The 16,522-nt window shown below is 42.7% G+C and overlaps 1 protein-coding gene and 1 pseudogene across 4 annotated transcripts in view; both read left to right on the top strand.

Moving 5' to 3' along the window:
• Window positions 1–16,522, top strand: part of Mgat1 (alpha-1,3-mannosyl-glycoprotein 2-beta-N-acetylglucosaminyltransferase) — a 118,033-nt gene that overhangs the window by 12,440 nt on the left and 89,071 nt on the right. For 2 of the 4 annotated variants that reach the window (XM_067081544.1, XM_067081534.1), the window contains exon 2: window positions 12,415–12,526. The exons of the other annotated variants lie outside the window; for them this stretch is intronic. In XM_067081544.1, coding sequence (XP_066937645.1) covers window positions 12,497–12,526 — 30 coding nt within the window. In that variant the 5' untranslated portion in view covers window positions 12,415–12,496. The remainder of the gene's footprint in view (window positions 1–12,414; window positions 12,527–16,522) is intronic. 4 annotated transcript variants of the gene reach the window in all.
• LOC136829043 (U6 spliceosomal RNA) lies at window positions 3,537–3,634 on the top strand (annotated as a pseudogene).

Raw genomic sequence — 16,522 nt, 5'->3', positions numbered from 1 at the left:
TTTTATTTCATTACATTTTATAGGTAAGTGTTAAACTTTATCGCAGTTATGAACTGTATGTCTGTTCATAGTACAGTACTGTAAACTCTTAACAAAATAAGAGATCACTGGTCACAATATGAAAACTTTTAACACTGATATGCTTGTGTTTATGGTGGGTAGGACAATTTTCATGTAACTTTTTTTGTTAGTATATATTAGGGAGTTTTAGTTAAATTTGTAAAGAAGGAGGAAATTGAAGCTATTTTTTTTTTATGTCCAGCACAGTTACTAGCATCATAATTTATTTGACTATCCCTTTAGACCTGACACTGACCTTGACTCAATAAGATGCAGGGTGATTTTCCATGACTGGGAAGAAGCTTGCTGTATATATCAGAAAATATGGTATACATTTTAAACATCTTATTCTGTATTGTGATCCTAATAGGATGTATGAAGTGAATTAGAGATCTTACTGTTCTAATGAAAGTACAAACAGTTACCTTTTATATAGGAGTATTTCCCACTTGAGTTTGAAATGGGCTTTGAAGCTTAGTAACAAGATTGTTAATTGTTGGTAGCTAGGTGAGTGGTGGGGTACTTATGGTATTCTTTTGGTAACTTTACAGTTTTCTTTGGATGCTGTCTTGTGCAGACATCTTGTTCATTTTTTGCTGACTTGAACATTTTCTGTATTGATGATTATTTGCTTTGTGACTGCATTAGGGCTTTCTCAGTGTAGATGTACGGGGTAGGTTCTGCAGTCCTAATTTGCCCTGTGAAGAATGTGCTGGCTTGTATCCTTTGCAGTGGAAATGCTATGAGAAGACGTGCAGGAAGATTGAGAAGTGATTGTTAGTTTCTTCAGTTGAAAGAGTCCCCTTTCATAGTGGTGAACCTTCTGTAATCTTCATTTCTGACTCCTCCAACAATTCAGTGATCCTCCTTGACTTCCTAGTTGCTCCAGGTATGTAGACAGAGTCTGTGAAGTACTTCAGAATTAATATTTCCAAACTTTCCTTGTGCCAGAGGGAGATGCCTACTGTTGGTATGGTTGACTTGGAGTTGTATGAATATGCTCATGACTTGTTGTCTTTCCATTCCTTTTGGGAAAAGAGAACTGCCTTCAACTCTTCCCTTGCTGCTCCTGCTTCTCCCGAGGTACAGCTGTGAGAGTTGATGTTGCCCTTAGTTCTTATGCATACACTTACTCTGGAACTGTTTATGGTGACTTAAGGTTCCCGTGTGACCAAGTATCACGATGACTTTTGTGATTGTTACCCCGTTAGAGGGGATCTTGTTCTTCCTGCTTGTCTTCTGCTGTGTGCACTCATGATATCACTTAGCCCACTCTCCCAGGCCTTCTCCTCATTCAGCTTTGGCTGTTCATAGGGAATTGTCTTAGCAGGGAGACAGTAGTTCAAACCATTCCTGGTTTAAGACTTTTACTAGTAGGTCTGAGTATTCGTGACCATGATCCCCAAGGTAGTCACTTCGGCAGACTAGTATGTCAGTTAACTCTCCACTGGGAGAGGGACCTTCTTGATCTGCAAAGTTTCCGTTAGCACCTGAGGGTCATTCTTCAGAACCTATGAAGGCCAAGATAGAGTGGCAGTTCTGTGAAGTCATTGGGTTAATTCATTGTAAGCATAATGATCTCGGGTTTGCTCCTGAGATGAGAGGACAGCTTAGACTTAGAGTAGGTGAACAGCCTGATTTGTGGTTCAGAATGGTTTCTGCTCTGCCCTGCCAGAGGACCCCTATATGCTGAAGCAATACCAAGCAATTACATAGCTAACAGCTTCCTACCACGACAGACCAAAAATTCAATTTGTTCATGAGACTTACCTGCCAGATATATATATAGCTGTATTCTCCAAGGTCCGACAGAATTTCAAATTTCGCGCACACGCAGTCGGTCAGGTGGTTAGTACCCTACCCATTCCCGCCGCTGGGAGGCGGGTATCAGGAACCATTCCCATTTTCTATTCAGATTTTTCTCTGTCGCCGGACTGTCAACACCTGTTGTCAGTTCCTCCGCCTTTGGATTTCGGAAATTTGTTGTCACTTAAGTATTTTGGTTTGTTTTTTGGTATTCGACTGGATCTGTGACTTGGCATACGCTGTTTGTGGACCGTTTTTGATTTTGCTTTTGACTTTTCTTATAATTAAGATGTCTTACCTCTAGCTATCGAGTCTGTAGCTTGGGTGAATGTAAGGTGAGGCTATCGAAGACTTTGATAGTTCCTCACTCTTTATGTATATATGTAAGGGTGTTCAATGCTCTATGATAATCGGTAATGAATGTGTGGGATTGTCTGAGGGTGAGTGGAAGAATATGAAGCCTATATGCTTAAATTGGAGCGTGATAGGCTGAGGGAATCTTCCTCCTAGAGTGCATCCTTAGTTGGACAGTCAGGGTTTTCTCCTACTAGTAACCCTGTAATAAATTTATTACTAACCCTGTAGTTTGTTGCTGCAGAAGGTAATTCCCTGGCTCGTGTGGAGTCAATGCGTGCTCTGAAACCAAAAGTGAATGCAATTCAAACGCATAGTGTTAGTGCTAGTGCCCCTAGTGTTGTGGAGGGGGCGTCAGATCGGCCCTATAATGCCTCTAGGCCTGGACCTCTGCCTCGAACTCCCAGGACCAGGGAGGGGGCATGCTTAAAGCCGCATGAGGGTTACGGGGGCTTCCCACCGATCTGGCGTCCCTTCGGCAGGTCCTGATGACGCTACCCAGGCTGCCAGGGATCGTGCTCAGGCACGCATCCCTGAAGGATTGCTTCGCCCCTCCGACACGCCCTCCCCGCCTCGGGGTTGGAGCTCGGTTGGACTCTCGCCTCTTAAGAGAAGCTTAGAGGAGGGAGGACGCCACGTCCCTCTTCCTCTAGACGTTTGTACTCTTCCCGAAAGTTGCGTGGAACTTCCTCTGCAGAAGAGAATAAAGTGTTTTTCGATGATCACTCTACTTGACCCCCTCCCAGTCGCGCTAAGGCAAGGGCTAGAGCTTCTTCCCCTGTGGAAGGAAGTATACGTCTCGCCCCTTTCCTTCTCTCAGGTTCAGCCCTTCTCCCGAGAGAGTGGCTTCTCCAAGCTGAAGATTTTGTTGGGTTTGCAACAACAGCTGGATGCTCTCATGAACCTTTCAAGATTCGTATCTGCCTGTTAAGAGGTACAGACTTTCACCTTCGCTCCCGCCTTGGGAACGATTACAGCAGCTGCCTGTCGCTAGAGAGTGTTTAGTGGCTTCCTATTCGCCTTCCCGAGTTGAGGTGTTGGCCTTTTCTTCTTGTCTCGCGAGGAGCGCCTTGCTCTTCGTGGCGCTCACGCCGCCGCGCTCCTACCTGCGCGGGCGCGCTAGCCATGACGCCGCTGCGCCACGCCTGTGACTCTCTTCAGTACTTGCCACGGAGCCTCGCCGGCGACGCCATGACGCCCTCCGCCGCTCACTGTATAGCTTCAAGTCTTGTGTTGACACCGTCCCAGTTGTTCATCATGTCGCATAACTACCCGCTTCAACATCTGATGTCCTTCTTAATTTAGCCAGTACTTGCGCAGCAGTAGCCTACATATACTAATTGGAACGATACGAGATTAGCATGGTTTCTTGGCGCAAGGATGACACGCTAATCGTGAAGCGTCCCACATTTTTTATGTTTACTATATCGACTCAGTTGATCGACTTCTTCGCTCACGGGAGTTCCCGCTACGATCGGGCGAATCGAACTACTTTCACCACTCACTCAAGACCCACCAGCTGCGGAAGAACATCCTCTTTCGCCACAGCCTTTGTATGAAGAGAAACTTCTTTCGCTTTCTTCTTCTTCCTCTGATTATCAGACTCTGGCTTTTTCTTAAGGATCTGTTTCCTGAGACTTTTCAACCGCCGCTCCTCTCTCTCCACCTTCGCAGTTGTCTTTGTCTTAAGGGGAGCGTTGACGAAAAAAATCGGAAATAAAATTTTCTGGGATATTTTATATATGGCATCATACATATCCTGACTATCTTCTCAGAAAGTTTTATTTAAAGTTCGCCACAGTTAGAAGTTATAAAACAAAACAGTAACCTATCATAGTCAAATTACATTTTTCATATAATGTAATGATATTGTCAGTATATCGGTGGTAATTTCCTTTTAGCTATGAAATAATATCTAATGCGATCTATGGCAACCCTGTGGACATAGTACGATCAGCTTAAAGACAGGAATGCCGCAGGGCAGTCAGTGGCAGTCAGTCAGTAGCAGCTCAGAGCTTGACTAAGTAAAACGTCGCACTGGCCAACCTCAGCCGTGTTTTGACACTCCGCCTTATTTAGCTTCATTTAGCTTAAGTTATATTACTTTGCAGGTCTATTTTTTGGCTTTTCATTATGTCATAAAAACATCAAACTGTGTAACGGCAAGCAAATAAATACACAGAGAAGCAAAAAATATCGTTTTTCTCAAAACTAAAGTTATCGACATTCAAACTGCATCTCCTTCATAACGCTTGCACCGATCTCAGATACAAAAAGTAAACGAAAGCTAAATGTTTGCATAACAAAGGGGCTTCCATGGGAAGCAACACGCCCACCCGCACCACGAGAGAGTTTTTTTCCCTTTTTTTCCCGAAGGAATGTCACTTCCAAGAGAGGTAGCAAGTGACTCCCTTCATCTCCAGACTCCCTTTGCAACCAGGCTTCATTTTGCACAATCCTGGAAAGAGTGAGGGGCAGACGTTTGGTCCCTCCTACTGTTAGGAGAGAGGTTACTTGATTCCCTTCCTGTCTCCTCTTTTGTTTTTTGTTTCCCAACTGCCTTCCTGTCAAACAGAAAATTGTTTGACCTGCTCGAACAGATCTTGGACTCGGTGTTCCCCGGGATTTTACTACAGATTGTTTCTAGTCCCGAAACTTTCAGTAGGCTGGAGACCCGTCCTTGGACGTCCAACAGGTCGAACAACTTGGTCCGGAAGGAAAAGTTCAAGATGGAGACCTCGCAGCCAATACTAGGAGCCCTTCATCCCGGGATTGGATGGTATCTTTGGATCTCCAAGATACTTATCTTCACGCCCCAATTCATCCACGTTCGGTGAAGTATCTCAGGTTGTCTTGGGGGACTAGGACGTACCTGCAGTTAGGGCTCTCTGCTTTGGACTCTACTAACGCCATACCACGTTGAAAACACCGCCTTCGTCCGATCAGCGGTTAAGCAACGCGGGTCTGGTCAGTACTTGGATGGTTGACCGCCTGGGAACACCAGATGCTGTTGGCGTCACATTTTGCTCTGAGGGTGTTTACACGTCCTCATGAAAAACGTTGCGATGCAGTTGCATCTGTCGACGTCAGATCTCACTCTACTTGGACGACTGGTTGATTCGGAAAGGCCGTCGTCGGAAAAGGTATCTGGAGGACCTTCAGTTGACTCTGCAACTCGTGAAGTCCCTGGGACTTCTGGTCTGTGGAGAAGTCGCAGCTGATCCCCTCACTGTCCATTGTGTCTGGGAATTCAGATCTATTCAGCGGCTTTTATAGCGTCTCCGTCAGAACGGCAACTTCTATGTACGTAAAAGTTTCCGGCCTTCTTGGAAGGAAACATGCTAGGTGAAGGAAGGAATGAGTCTGCTGGGGACCATTTCCTCGCTGGAGAAGTTTGCTTTCTGGGGAGTCTGCATCTCAGGCCTCTTCAGTTCTTTTTGTTGGAGAACTGACAAAGCAAGGAAGACTTGAAAGAGGGAATTGAGAATTCTTCCTTTATAAAGAGGATCTGTGGTGGTGGCTCGATCCAACGGAATTGCAGAAAGGGATCTCCTCAAGCTTCTGAACCCCAACCTAGTGTTGTTTTTCAAGGGTCGTCAACAGGTTGGGGGGAGGGGGCAACACTAGAGGAGAGGAAGTGTTAGGAACCTGGAGAGAGGAACAGGTGTCCTGGCACATCGACTTCAAAAGATTTGCGGCTTATCTTTTAGCTCGCCAATTCTTCGAGGTCCAAGTTTGCAATCGTGTAGTTCTAGCAAACTCGGACAATACTACTTGTTCCCTGTTCAGCCTTGCAAGAGATTATTATTCTTTGAGCCTATGCTCGTAACATTTCGATTCTCACAAGTTTTGTTGCAGGGGGTCGAAAATGTTCGAGCAGACCTGCTCTGTTGGCGTTATCAACTCCTGCCGAAGGAATGGACCCTTCATCAGGAGGTTTGCCAAGATTTTTGGAAATTTTGGGGTCGCCATCTTGTGGATATTTTCACGACCTCAAGAACAGCGAGGCCCTCCTCTATAAAGCTCATCTGTACTCGACCCTGGGGCAGTTGCGATAGTTGCTCTTCCTGGGATTGGACGGAATAGATGTTACGCCTTTTTCCCGCTTCTAAATTCTGGGAGAAGTCATACGCAAGTTCGCGGCCTTCACAAGGGGCGACAGGATGACTCTCATCCCCACGTTTTTTTGGCCTTGAACCACTGGTTCTTGGAGTTTCTCTTCTGGTTGGTAGACGTTCCCGAGGACCCTTCCTATGAGAGCAGACCTGCTCATACAAACCCACTTCACGAGATATCTTTGAATCTCCCCGCCTCTGAACCTGACTGCTTTCAGACTATCGAAACTTGGTCAGAGCGAAGGGGTTTTTTCTGGCCAGGTGGCACGGCCATCGCTAGAGCCAGAAGTTCTTCATCTAAGGATATATCTAGCGAAGTGAGCAACCTTCAAAGGTTGGTGTAGAAAGAAGGGCTTTTCTTTTCCTCTTCCTCTATCACTGTGAGCCAGGTTGCGGATTTTCCTTACTTCTTAAGAGGAAAACTCGATATAGCAGTTCCGACTATCAAGTGTTATCGGAGCATGCTTTCGATTGTATTCAGACACAGAGGATTAGCTTTGTCTGACAATAAGGACCTCCACGATCTTACGAGCTCTTTCAAGACGTCCCAAGGTTCCTCAGCTGATTTCCCCTGCTTGGAACTTGGGACGTAATGCTCAAGTTTTTGATGTTTAGTCCTTTTGAGCCTCTCCACTCTGCATTTCTTAAGGATGTTACTCGAAACGGCATTCCTCGCGGCGAAGGGAGAGAGAGTTCGAGGCCGTCATGTGGGCTTCAAGGAACACAATGCCGTCTATTCTTTAAGCCCTAAGTTCTTGGCTAAGAATGATAGGTCTTCTAACCCTTGGCCTAGACACTTTGAAATCAAAGGTTTAGCAGACCTTATTGGACAGGAACCTGAGGGAGTTCTATGTCCAGTTAGAGCTCTCAAGTACTACCTTAAAAGAACACAGGACACTCGTGGTCCATTGGATGTTTTATGGTGGTCTGTGAGGCAACCAGTTAAACCTATGTCGAAGAATGCACTGGCATTCTTCATTAGGGACGTCATTAAGGACGCACGCCTAGTTGTGACGACTCCAACTTCAAGTTGTTGAGAGTTAAGCTCACGAGGTGAGGGCAGTTGCTACCTCCATGGCGTTCAAGAAAAATATGGTACTCAGTGACATTTTTTAGTGCCACATTTTGGCTGAAGTCAATTACGGTGTTTGCCTCACACTCTTGGCAAGATGTTTGAGGTAGCATACTAAATTGCTTTTCGCTGGGACCTTACATTGCTGCTTCAGCAACCTTGGGGACAGGGGGTAACTCTGATCCTATCCCCTTTTAATTGTGTTTTTGTGGTTGTTGGGTCGACTACTGGAGGCAGTCTTCCCAATCCCTTGCAAACCAACGTTTAAGCGCTTTGGTTAGGTTGTTAGGTGGTTATAATGCTCTTTTGTCCTCTTTGTATGGGCTATAGATCTAGTCACATTGTGGTCACGCCCCGTTGACAGATCATCTAAGAATCGCCAGCCTTATATAGGTCACTACCTCGCTGGGGTCTCTAGTAAACAGAAGCAGACTAGAGTGACAGTAACCACTCAGTCAGCTACGCCTATCAGATAAGGAACTAAAATAATTTTACCAATAATTGGTTTTTTCCTAATTCTTGGCTGTCTCTACCCCCTCCAAAGGTGGTATTCAGCTATATATATATCTGGCAGGTAATCTCATGAACAAAATGATATTTTAATGATAAAATAAAGTTTGTTCACCCTATCTGCAGATATATATTTATATTGTTCCCTCCTCTCCTCAGGAGACAGTGGTGTTAGAAAATCTGAATAGAAATGGGAATGGTTTCTGATACCCGCCTCCCAGCGGGCGGGAATGGGTATCACCACCTGACCGGCACTGGTGCCACAAATCGAAATTCTGTCGGACCTTCGGAGAATGCAGCTATATATATATCTGCCAGGTAAGTATGAACAAACTTTTATTTTATCGTTAAAATATCATATTTCATGGTGGCGCTACCGTCGCAGGTGTAGGTGGCAGGGTCCTGCCCACTATTGGGACTGACAGGTACAACTCAGCGGGAAACGTTAATTTGTTTTCTCTCGGCTCCCAATCAACATCGATGGTTTTTTGGATTGTTTTCCTGTTTTATGGTGCCGTATTCAGATTTTGTGTTGCCTTTATTTGCAATTAGTGAATCATTAGGTTATTTTGTATTTTTTCACTATTTTGCCATGTCAGATTCTAGTTCTTCTAGCATTTGGTTCTGTACCGAGGGATGTAAAACTAGATTAAGTAAAATTGTGTATGATTCTCATACTAAATGTATTAAATGTAGGGGACAAGATTGTAATGGGATGATTACTTGTCAGGAATGTCAGGATTGGGATTCTCAGCAGTGGAAGGTTTATCGTTCCCATTCTGATAAACTTGATAAAGATAGGAAGAGGAAGGCTGCTTTTAGGGTGGAGCATAGAGCTAGCTTAGAAGCTACTCCTTTGCTTTTAGTGGCTGAGGATAGTGCTGTTTCTTCCCCACTTATCCCTTCTGTTTCTCCAATTTTCAGTCCTCCTACTGATTGACCATGTACTCCTTTACCGTCTTCCCATGCTTCTGATTCCAACACCATCGCCATTCTTGAGTCTAGGGTCAATAAGAAGTTAGAGTTTTTGGCTGATATGGTCATGAATCTTGGTTTATCTTTTAAGGCTTTTGTTTATAAAGCTTCTGTTCCAGATATTTGTGCTACCAGTGCTAGTAAAGTGTAAAGTGAGAGTGTTATGTTTTCTGAGGAGGCAGCTGAGTGTTCTACCAGTGCTTCTAGAGAAGGTCCCTGTCCCACTCTCCTGCACTGGGGAGAAGACATACCGGAAGGAGAAGGGAGGCTTGTAGGGTTTGCCCACAGGCAGTTGTCCCCTCTGTTGAGCCTGTCACACATTCCCAGGTGTCAACTGAGCGCCACTGGAAAGGTGTCTCCTTTAGTGTGCATTGTATGTCTGATTCGAAGATTCGTTGTCGGATGGAAGGTCTTCTGTTTCTCGTCCTTTGAATAGGCATTCTGCGGCTGCAGGCAGCTCTCCTTCTCCCGTTAAGAGACTTAAGGAAGTCATTGTTAGTTCTCAACCTTCTTTCAGTTTTGCTGTTCTGCCTCCTTTGTCGTCTCGGTTCAACAAGCGGCCTGGGATAGCCCGGAGTCTCTTGGCGCTGAAGTTCGCTTGATCTTGTCTCCTAAGAGCTCTTGTAATAAGCGCTCGCTGCCTCAGCCCAAGCGCTCTTGCGCTCCTTCCTTCTCCAGAGTGCCTGGCACCAGCTGCTCAGTCTCAGGCACTTGCGCCTGCTCGCTTGGTGCCAACTTCTTCTCGCTCGGCGCCAACTTCGGACCATTTGACTCCTGCTTCTTCTAAGCGCCTGACGCCATCGCTACCTCTCCCTCTTTTGTTGCCACAAGAGGATTGTTTGGCCCCACTTAAGCATCAGTTGGAGGATTTGATGACTTTCTTAAAGAAGAGGACGGTTCCTAAATCTGAGGATTTAGTTCTCTCCCCTGTTTCGTCAGAGGAGGAAGAAGCAGACCATGATTCGGTACCTGCTTCGGCTTATCTGAGTCTTCTAAGGTTCCTGTTGTTGAACTTCCCGGACTTCTTCCAGCCTGCTCCTCCGGACTCCCCTGCCTCTGTTTTTGATGAAGAAACATGCCTCTGACTCCTGCCTTCCTAAGCTCGTCCTCTCCTCTTCTTCCGAAGGAAGCATTGAAAGAGGTTGATGAGTGGTTCACTTCGAAGAAAGCTGCTGGCAAGGTTACTTTCACCTTTCTTCCTTCGAAGCTTCTTAAGAGGAGGTACAGGTTTTATGCCATTGGGGAAATGCCTTCCTTGGGAGTTTCTGCCTCCTCCCAGGGGGACTTCTCCAGCTTGGTTGACGCATCATGTCGTACTGCTTTTGCCTTGGCAAAAGGTCCTGGAGAATTTTAGTTTCCTGGATTGGACATAGGGTGGGAACTCCTGTTAGGGAGTCTGAAGGTATCGGGGACGTGGACCGCAGCTCAGAAATTGCTACATATAAACATCAAGGAGTTGAAAGCCATTCATCTGGGCCTTCAAGCTTTTTCTCCACTTGTTTCGGGGAAAATAGTTGCAATCTTCTCAGACAGCACCACAGCTCCGTCCTACATTCGCAAGCAGGACGCCACCCACTCTTTCACTCTCTACGAGGCAGCCAAAGACCTTTGTGGTGGGGAAGGTGAATGTTCTGGTGGACCAGTTGGCCGTGGTCTGGGTTCTCCCCACAGAGTGGACCTTGCATTCCAAGTCTGCAATGATCTGCTTAGAGGCTTTGGGAAGCCAGCTGCTGGGTCTCTTTGCTACTTGAAAGAACAACCAACTGCCTCTCTTGTGTTTGCCAGTCCCGGATCCTTTAGCTTGGACGATGGACACAATGTTGGTAGACTGGACAGGCCTAGACATCTACGCCTTTCCCCCTTCGGGATGATTCGGGAGGTGTTACACAAGTTCAGGTCTCATTGGAATGCCTCGATGACACTAGTCGCTCCCTTCTGGCTGAGGAAGTAGTGGTTTCCTGACCTTCTGAGACTTACCATGGATTTTTCAAGACTTCTTCCACAAGAACAGTCGCTGCTCAAACAGCCACATTTTCACAGCTACCATCAGGGGTTGTCTGCTCTGGCCCTGACAGGCTTCAGACTGTCAGGAGCCTCGTCAGAGCAAAAGGATTTTCACATAAGTCTGCAGAAGCTGTTGCTAGATGTAGAAGAACTAATTCTAGCAAGCTCTACCAGTCCAAGTGGACAGTGTTAAGAGGATGGTGCGCACAAAATCATGTCTTTTTCTGAAACCTCTGTAGCCCAGATTGCGGACTTCTTGCTCTTTCTCAAGACTGTTAGGGGAGGCTATGCGTGGCTCAGTGTTCAAGCACAGAGGCCTTAACCTGTCTACGAACCAAGATATTAGTGATCTTGTCAAGTCTTTTGAGACCTCCAAGACTTACAATTGCTCTTCAGTCCCTTGGAATTTGGATGTAGTTTTAAAGTGGCTTGTGAGCTCCTCTTTTGAACCTCTTCATTCTGCCTCCTCTAAGTTCCTCACTCAGAAGATTCTCTTTCTTCTAGTGCTGGCTACAGTGAGGCAAGTAAGCGAACTCCAAGCAATGGACGTATTTTGGCTCAAACGAATTGATGTTTCCCGTTGAGTTGTACCTGTCAGTCCTGATAGTGGGCGGGACCCTGTCACCTACACTAGCGATGATAGCACCACTGCGAAATTCCACTGCATTTTATCATACTTTCACCTCATCCCCACATAATCCTAAATGCCAAAGGAAAAGTACTGGTTTATCGACAGATGATTGGGTTGTACCTTTCAATTTGCCAAGCAACCACCATTCAATTGTTACAAAGCTTCAACAACTATTTTCAGCTTTCATTGGGAATACCCTTAAATAAAAAGCTTTGGTTTGAATATATAAGAAAAATACAAATCTTAAAGACATATGCTAATTTTTAGATATAGCAAGTATATTTCATCCTCATGTTTATAAGAAAACGTTTCCATTTGATGATTTGTGTTGCTGGTTGTTAGAGGGGAAAGCAGACATATCAGATTGTTTAAATACTGGGATGGTAATCAATTTGTTTTGCAATTTGCTATAATGGCAAGTTTATTAGATAAAATATTGCTCTACAAATACAATTAAAGCCAGCAGATTTGAGTGCTCACCCTCACGTAGAGTAGAAATATATATTAGGAACAATTTTTTTTATTGTTTTACTCTGAAAATTTTCTTCTAACACGCAAATGCATAGTGGTTAGCATTATGTCTGTGTGCCCTTCATCTTACTACCATGCCCAGCAGTTTCTTTTGTCATTCCTTAGCTTTTGTATGGTAAGAGTGCTGTTTCTTTTTGAAAAATATAGATGAGATGATTCAGCAGAGCTTGGTTGTGGGTGTTAATTTTACAACGACTAATAGTAAAGTCTTATCATTTATTTGATTTATATGAGTGTTTTACAGAGTCTTTTAGCCAGTACTAACCAAATTGGGACGTTGACAACTATTAGCTTGTTAACGTGGGTGTGGAACTAAAGCTGCATTTTGTATCTTTTGTTATTCCTATTACTGGCAGGTTTGTCTCTATGATCCGCACCATCGAACCTGTGCTTCTTCGGAGAATGTTATGAGATGATGATCGATTCATCATCGTCATCATGGTCTGTTGTGAGATGTTAAATAGAAAGGTATTGTTGAGCTGCTTTGTACATATACAACCTGAAATGCAAACAAAACTTGTGGGCTGAAAGTTAACATTTTTTTAGGAGTAAATGGATCACTTGCTTGGACCTGGAATGAGTGAGGCCTGAGGCCCAAATTGTCCTTTACATGCTTCTTGTAATGTGAAGTATTGTATACATGACTAGTTATGCTGGGAGATTGAGTATTGTTAGAAGAATGTCAAATGGCAATTGGATGCTAGCTGAACTCTCCACTTCTTGGTTTGACTACTAGTTATTTATGTGTACTACTTTCATGTTAATGTCCTGTGGTCTATAAGGAATATATATGAGCTCATGCTTCCATTGTGTACTCATGTTGAATGCTTTGTGCATAATGTTTCAGGGGATGAGATGTTAGATTTTAAAATAAATGGTGCAGGAGGCTTCATCAAGTTGTAACCAATATGTGCAATTAATGTGCTTTATTTGGATTGTTATATTTTACTAACCAACATTGATAATACTGCTTTTAGCCAGAAAATGGTATTTTTATACTGCAAGTGACTAATATGCAGTAGTACTCATTGCTTTACGGTTGTAGGCTTGTATTAACCTGCATTCAGCACGTGACCTACTGAACTGAGCTGCTGTCATGCATTTTGGTTTTTATGTATTTGTTGAATAACTTATGTTCGTGTTATTGGTATTTTAAGTTCTTTATTTTTTCATAGTAATATACTAACTATAGATTCTGTTATTGTTGACATTTAATTCTCAATTCATGACTTCTAAGGAAAAAGCAAAATTACTCAGAATTTAAATAATTGTGAAGTCTGACGATTATATTTAGTTCTTGCTTGATTGTCATTGAAGGGATGTGTTGTAATCATTCCATGTGAACCAGTGTGCTGTGTAATTACTGTTGTCTCATTCCCAAAACATACTTTGCAATAGGAATTGTTTATATTTGAAGGGCTTTGTTATGCAAGTTGTAACTACATAAAGTATTATTTTTACAAACATCATATTTTACCTAAAGGTTGCTTTGAATCTGGAGGTGCATCCTGTTTGGTCCATAACTTAGACAATGCAAGACCTGTCAGAAATCCACATTTGACAAAAGATTCTCTGGACCAACAAAGCTTGGAGTGGAAACAAAGACTATCTTATCTATCTTTCCAATTCATGTTTGTCCATGTGTCACACACATATGAGCCATTATTTTAATGGGGGTATTCATTAGAGGCTCATAGTCAACAGAAAGGTTCTTTATGAATAAAGGGAATGTCAAGACTGTACAAAGAGCTTGACAAATGTCAAGACTCTCATGGAGGGGTAAAAGGGAAATGCTTGTCCAGACTGATATGTAATTCAAAGATATTTATACAAAGGTTCCATACAATCAGGCAGTGTTTATGACTCAGAACCAAGGTCATTTTAGCACAGGCCAATCAGGGTCATAGGAAGAGCAGTTGAAGGATTTTTTTTGAGGGGGGGGGCATAAGCTTGAAGTACAGTATAAGGGCTTTGGATGTAAACAAAGAATACCAAGTGATAAACTTGACTCAACAAAGTCTATAATTTCAGATATAGAATATTTTCTCTATATAACAATCTGAGGACACATTATATTTGTATAGTTGTGACTTAGACTTATTACTTGCCTTGTCATTGTGCATGTTTACCCTCATTGTGACTTTACTGTAGATGCTTTAAAGGAAGCAAGATTGGCCAAAAAGCTTCACAGATAGGTAAGACAGCACTGATCACTTCTTCCTGTCAGCTTAATCCTTAGTTGGGGTCATTGGTGTTTTTGAGGAGTCTTTGCCACAAGCTTCTAACATTTTCTGAATGGCTCATTTCATAATTTGTTTTTGCAGATGTTTTATGTATTGATGATTTTCTTGGCTCCAACCCTCCCTATCTGGACTTGAGAAAGATAAAATGCATAATCACTGCTAAAAAATAGCAATGCCAAACTCGGAACCGTAAACTTGGTGGGTGAGTCCATTCCTTGAGCCAAATATCCCCACACATATTTGCACGCCTTTGTAAAACTCAGCTTCACGAGGCATCAGGGACCAAATTCTTCACAGTCACTTGAGTCCCTGCAACATTACTGCACATAGATCATTCACAAGGAACACCTTGTCTTTGAAAAGTGGGTCAGGTAGATCATGTTCACACCATTATCAGAACTGATGATGCTAAGTTTTCTGCTGTGTGTGTGTGCTATAGCAGTTATATTTTGCTTTCACCAGCAGTCTCAAAATACTGGAATACAATCATTAAGTAGTGATACTTATAAACTGTATTTTACAGTTTTATCTGCTTGCATATTCTGGTATCATAATTTCAGAAGAAATACAAAATACTTTTAACATTTAATTCCTTTAAAATTTGTATGTTAAAGTGACTTTGCACTGGGTGAGCATCAGAAATGATGGGCAGTGGGATGATAGATAAAGTTAAGGAAATGAGTGCTTTGTCTTCTGGACTTAACTCGACAAATGCTTTGCTCTTATTATGAATCACAGGAAGTCAGTACTGATTTGGAGCTCATCTTGTTTGCTTCAGTGCCTCCACCCAAGGTTGTTATACCATGGAACAACCCTACCAGTTTTCCAAAGGAATTTAAAGCCAGTGCAATGTAGGTTATTAGTTATTATCATTATTGTTCAAGGAAAGCATGTATTTTTATGGCACAAGCTAAATGGTCATAAACATACTGTGCAAGCTTCCAAAGAACAGGTCCCTTTCTGAAAGGTAACATAGCAAAGAGTAAAATAGAGATGAGTAATAAGTGAATAAAGTTAAGTAAATCAGCAAAGTAAATATATACATCAGGGTCTGTGTAGAGGCTACATTTTCATTAAAAAATCACGTTCCTCTTTTCCTCACTTAAATAGTTTTCCCACTATTGTTGGAACTTCTGCCTCATATATGATAAAAAAAAAAGTATAAATATGCACATATTTATATATACTATACTACTTCTCTGAGAATAATGAATGTATTCGTGTACATTATAAACAACACTATTTCTGATATATACTGTACAAGTATAAGATGTAAAGGTCCAAATCATAATCAGGTGTGAGATTTGTTCTATATCACTTAGTAAAACAAATCCCTCAGTTTTCAAAGCAGAAACATGATGCCAGAAATTATATTCATACCCTTCAAAACTATTTTTCTACAGCTGCTGTTGGACAACAAAGTTTCCATTACATAAATTATATGGGGCTTGTGTAAACTTTGAAATAAGTTGGTTCCCTGCTTTTGTGGGCATAAATGAAGATGCTAATATAAAAAGAAGTAACTACATATGTACTATGGTAAAAAAAAGTAATTCAATCGGTGGTTATTTAACATCTCAAAAACTTATTCCTTCAGTTTGTTAGGTAATGAAGGATCTTCCAGGTGAAGGTCATTTATTTTGTGTTGATCACATCCCCACACGTCTTTACTCATGTCATGGCTCTGGTTGCTAATAGGGTTCACAGGAGAGGCATAAGGCTATTGAAGTAACTTTGATTTGTTGATCTTGCATCCTGGTCTGCAGAATTTCAGACTCCTGTACTGGTATCTTGGCCAAGTCAGACTTGACCCCAGCAAAAGAGGCAATTTCCCTTGGAATGGAGTTAAATACAATTATGTTTCTTGCACAATCCTAGATTAAGGGTGTATAAAGTCTCCATATTCTCTTTGGGAAGACCACATCCCTGGCTGCAAATTTGTAACAAAAGTGGAAGCTGCCTGAAATTCATAGAGAAGCTAGTTATTCATGGCCAATTTAAAATATCTCAACAGTTGGATATGAACTGACATTGATCTTTGGCAGATCAGTCAGACAGTCTTGCCTTCCCTCTGTAAAGGAGAAGTAGATTGTTGGTAGATGATTGGGACTTACAAGATGGGGTTACCCAGTTTCCAGCTACCCCAAACCTATTGCTCTTTACAGATGTCTCAAGGATAGTTTGGGTGCTCATCTAAAGGATTTAGTAATACCAGGCTTAT

This window comes from Macrobrachium rosenbergii, chromosome 3, assembly GCF_040412425.1.
Source record: "Macrobrachium rosenbergii isolate ZJJX-2024 chromosome 3, ASM4041242v1, whole genome shotgun sequence".
NCBI lineage: Eukaryota > Metazoa > Arthropoda > Malacostraca > Decapoda > Palaemonidae > Macrobrachium > Macrobrachium rosenbergii.
The sequence above is the reverse complement of the archived record's forward strand: the minus strand, read 5'-3'. Positions and strand labels throughout refer to the sequence as shown.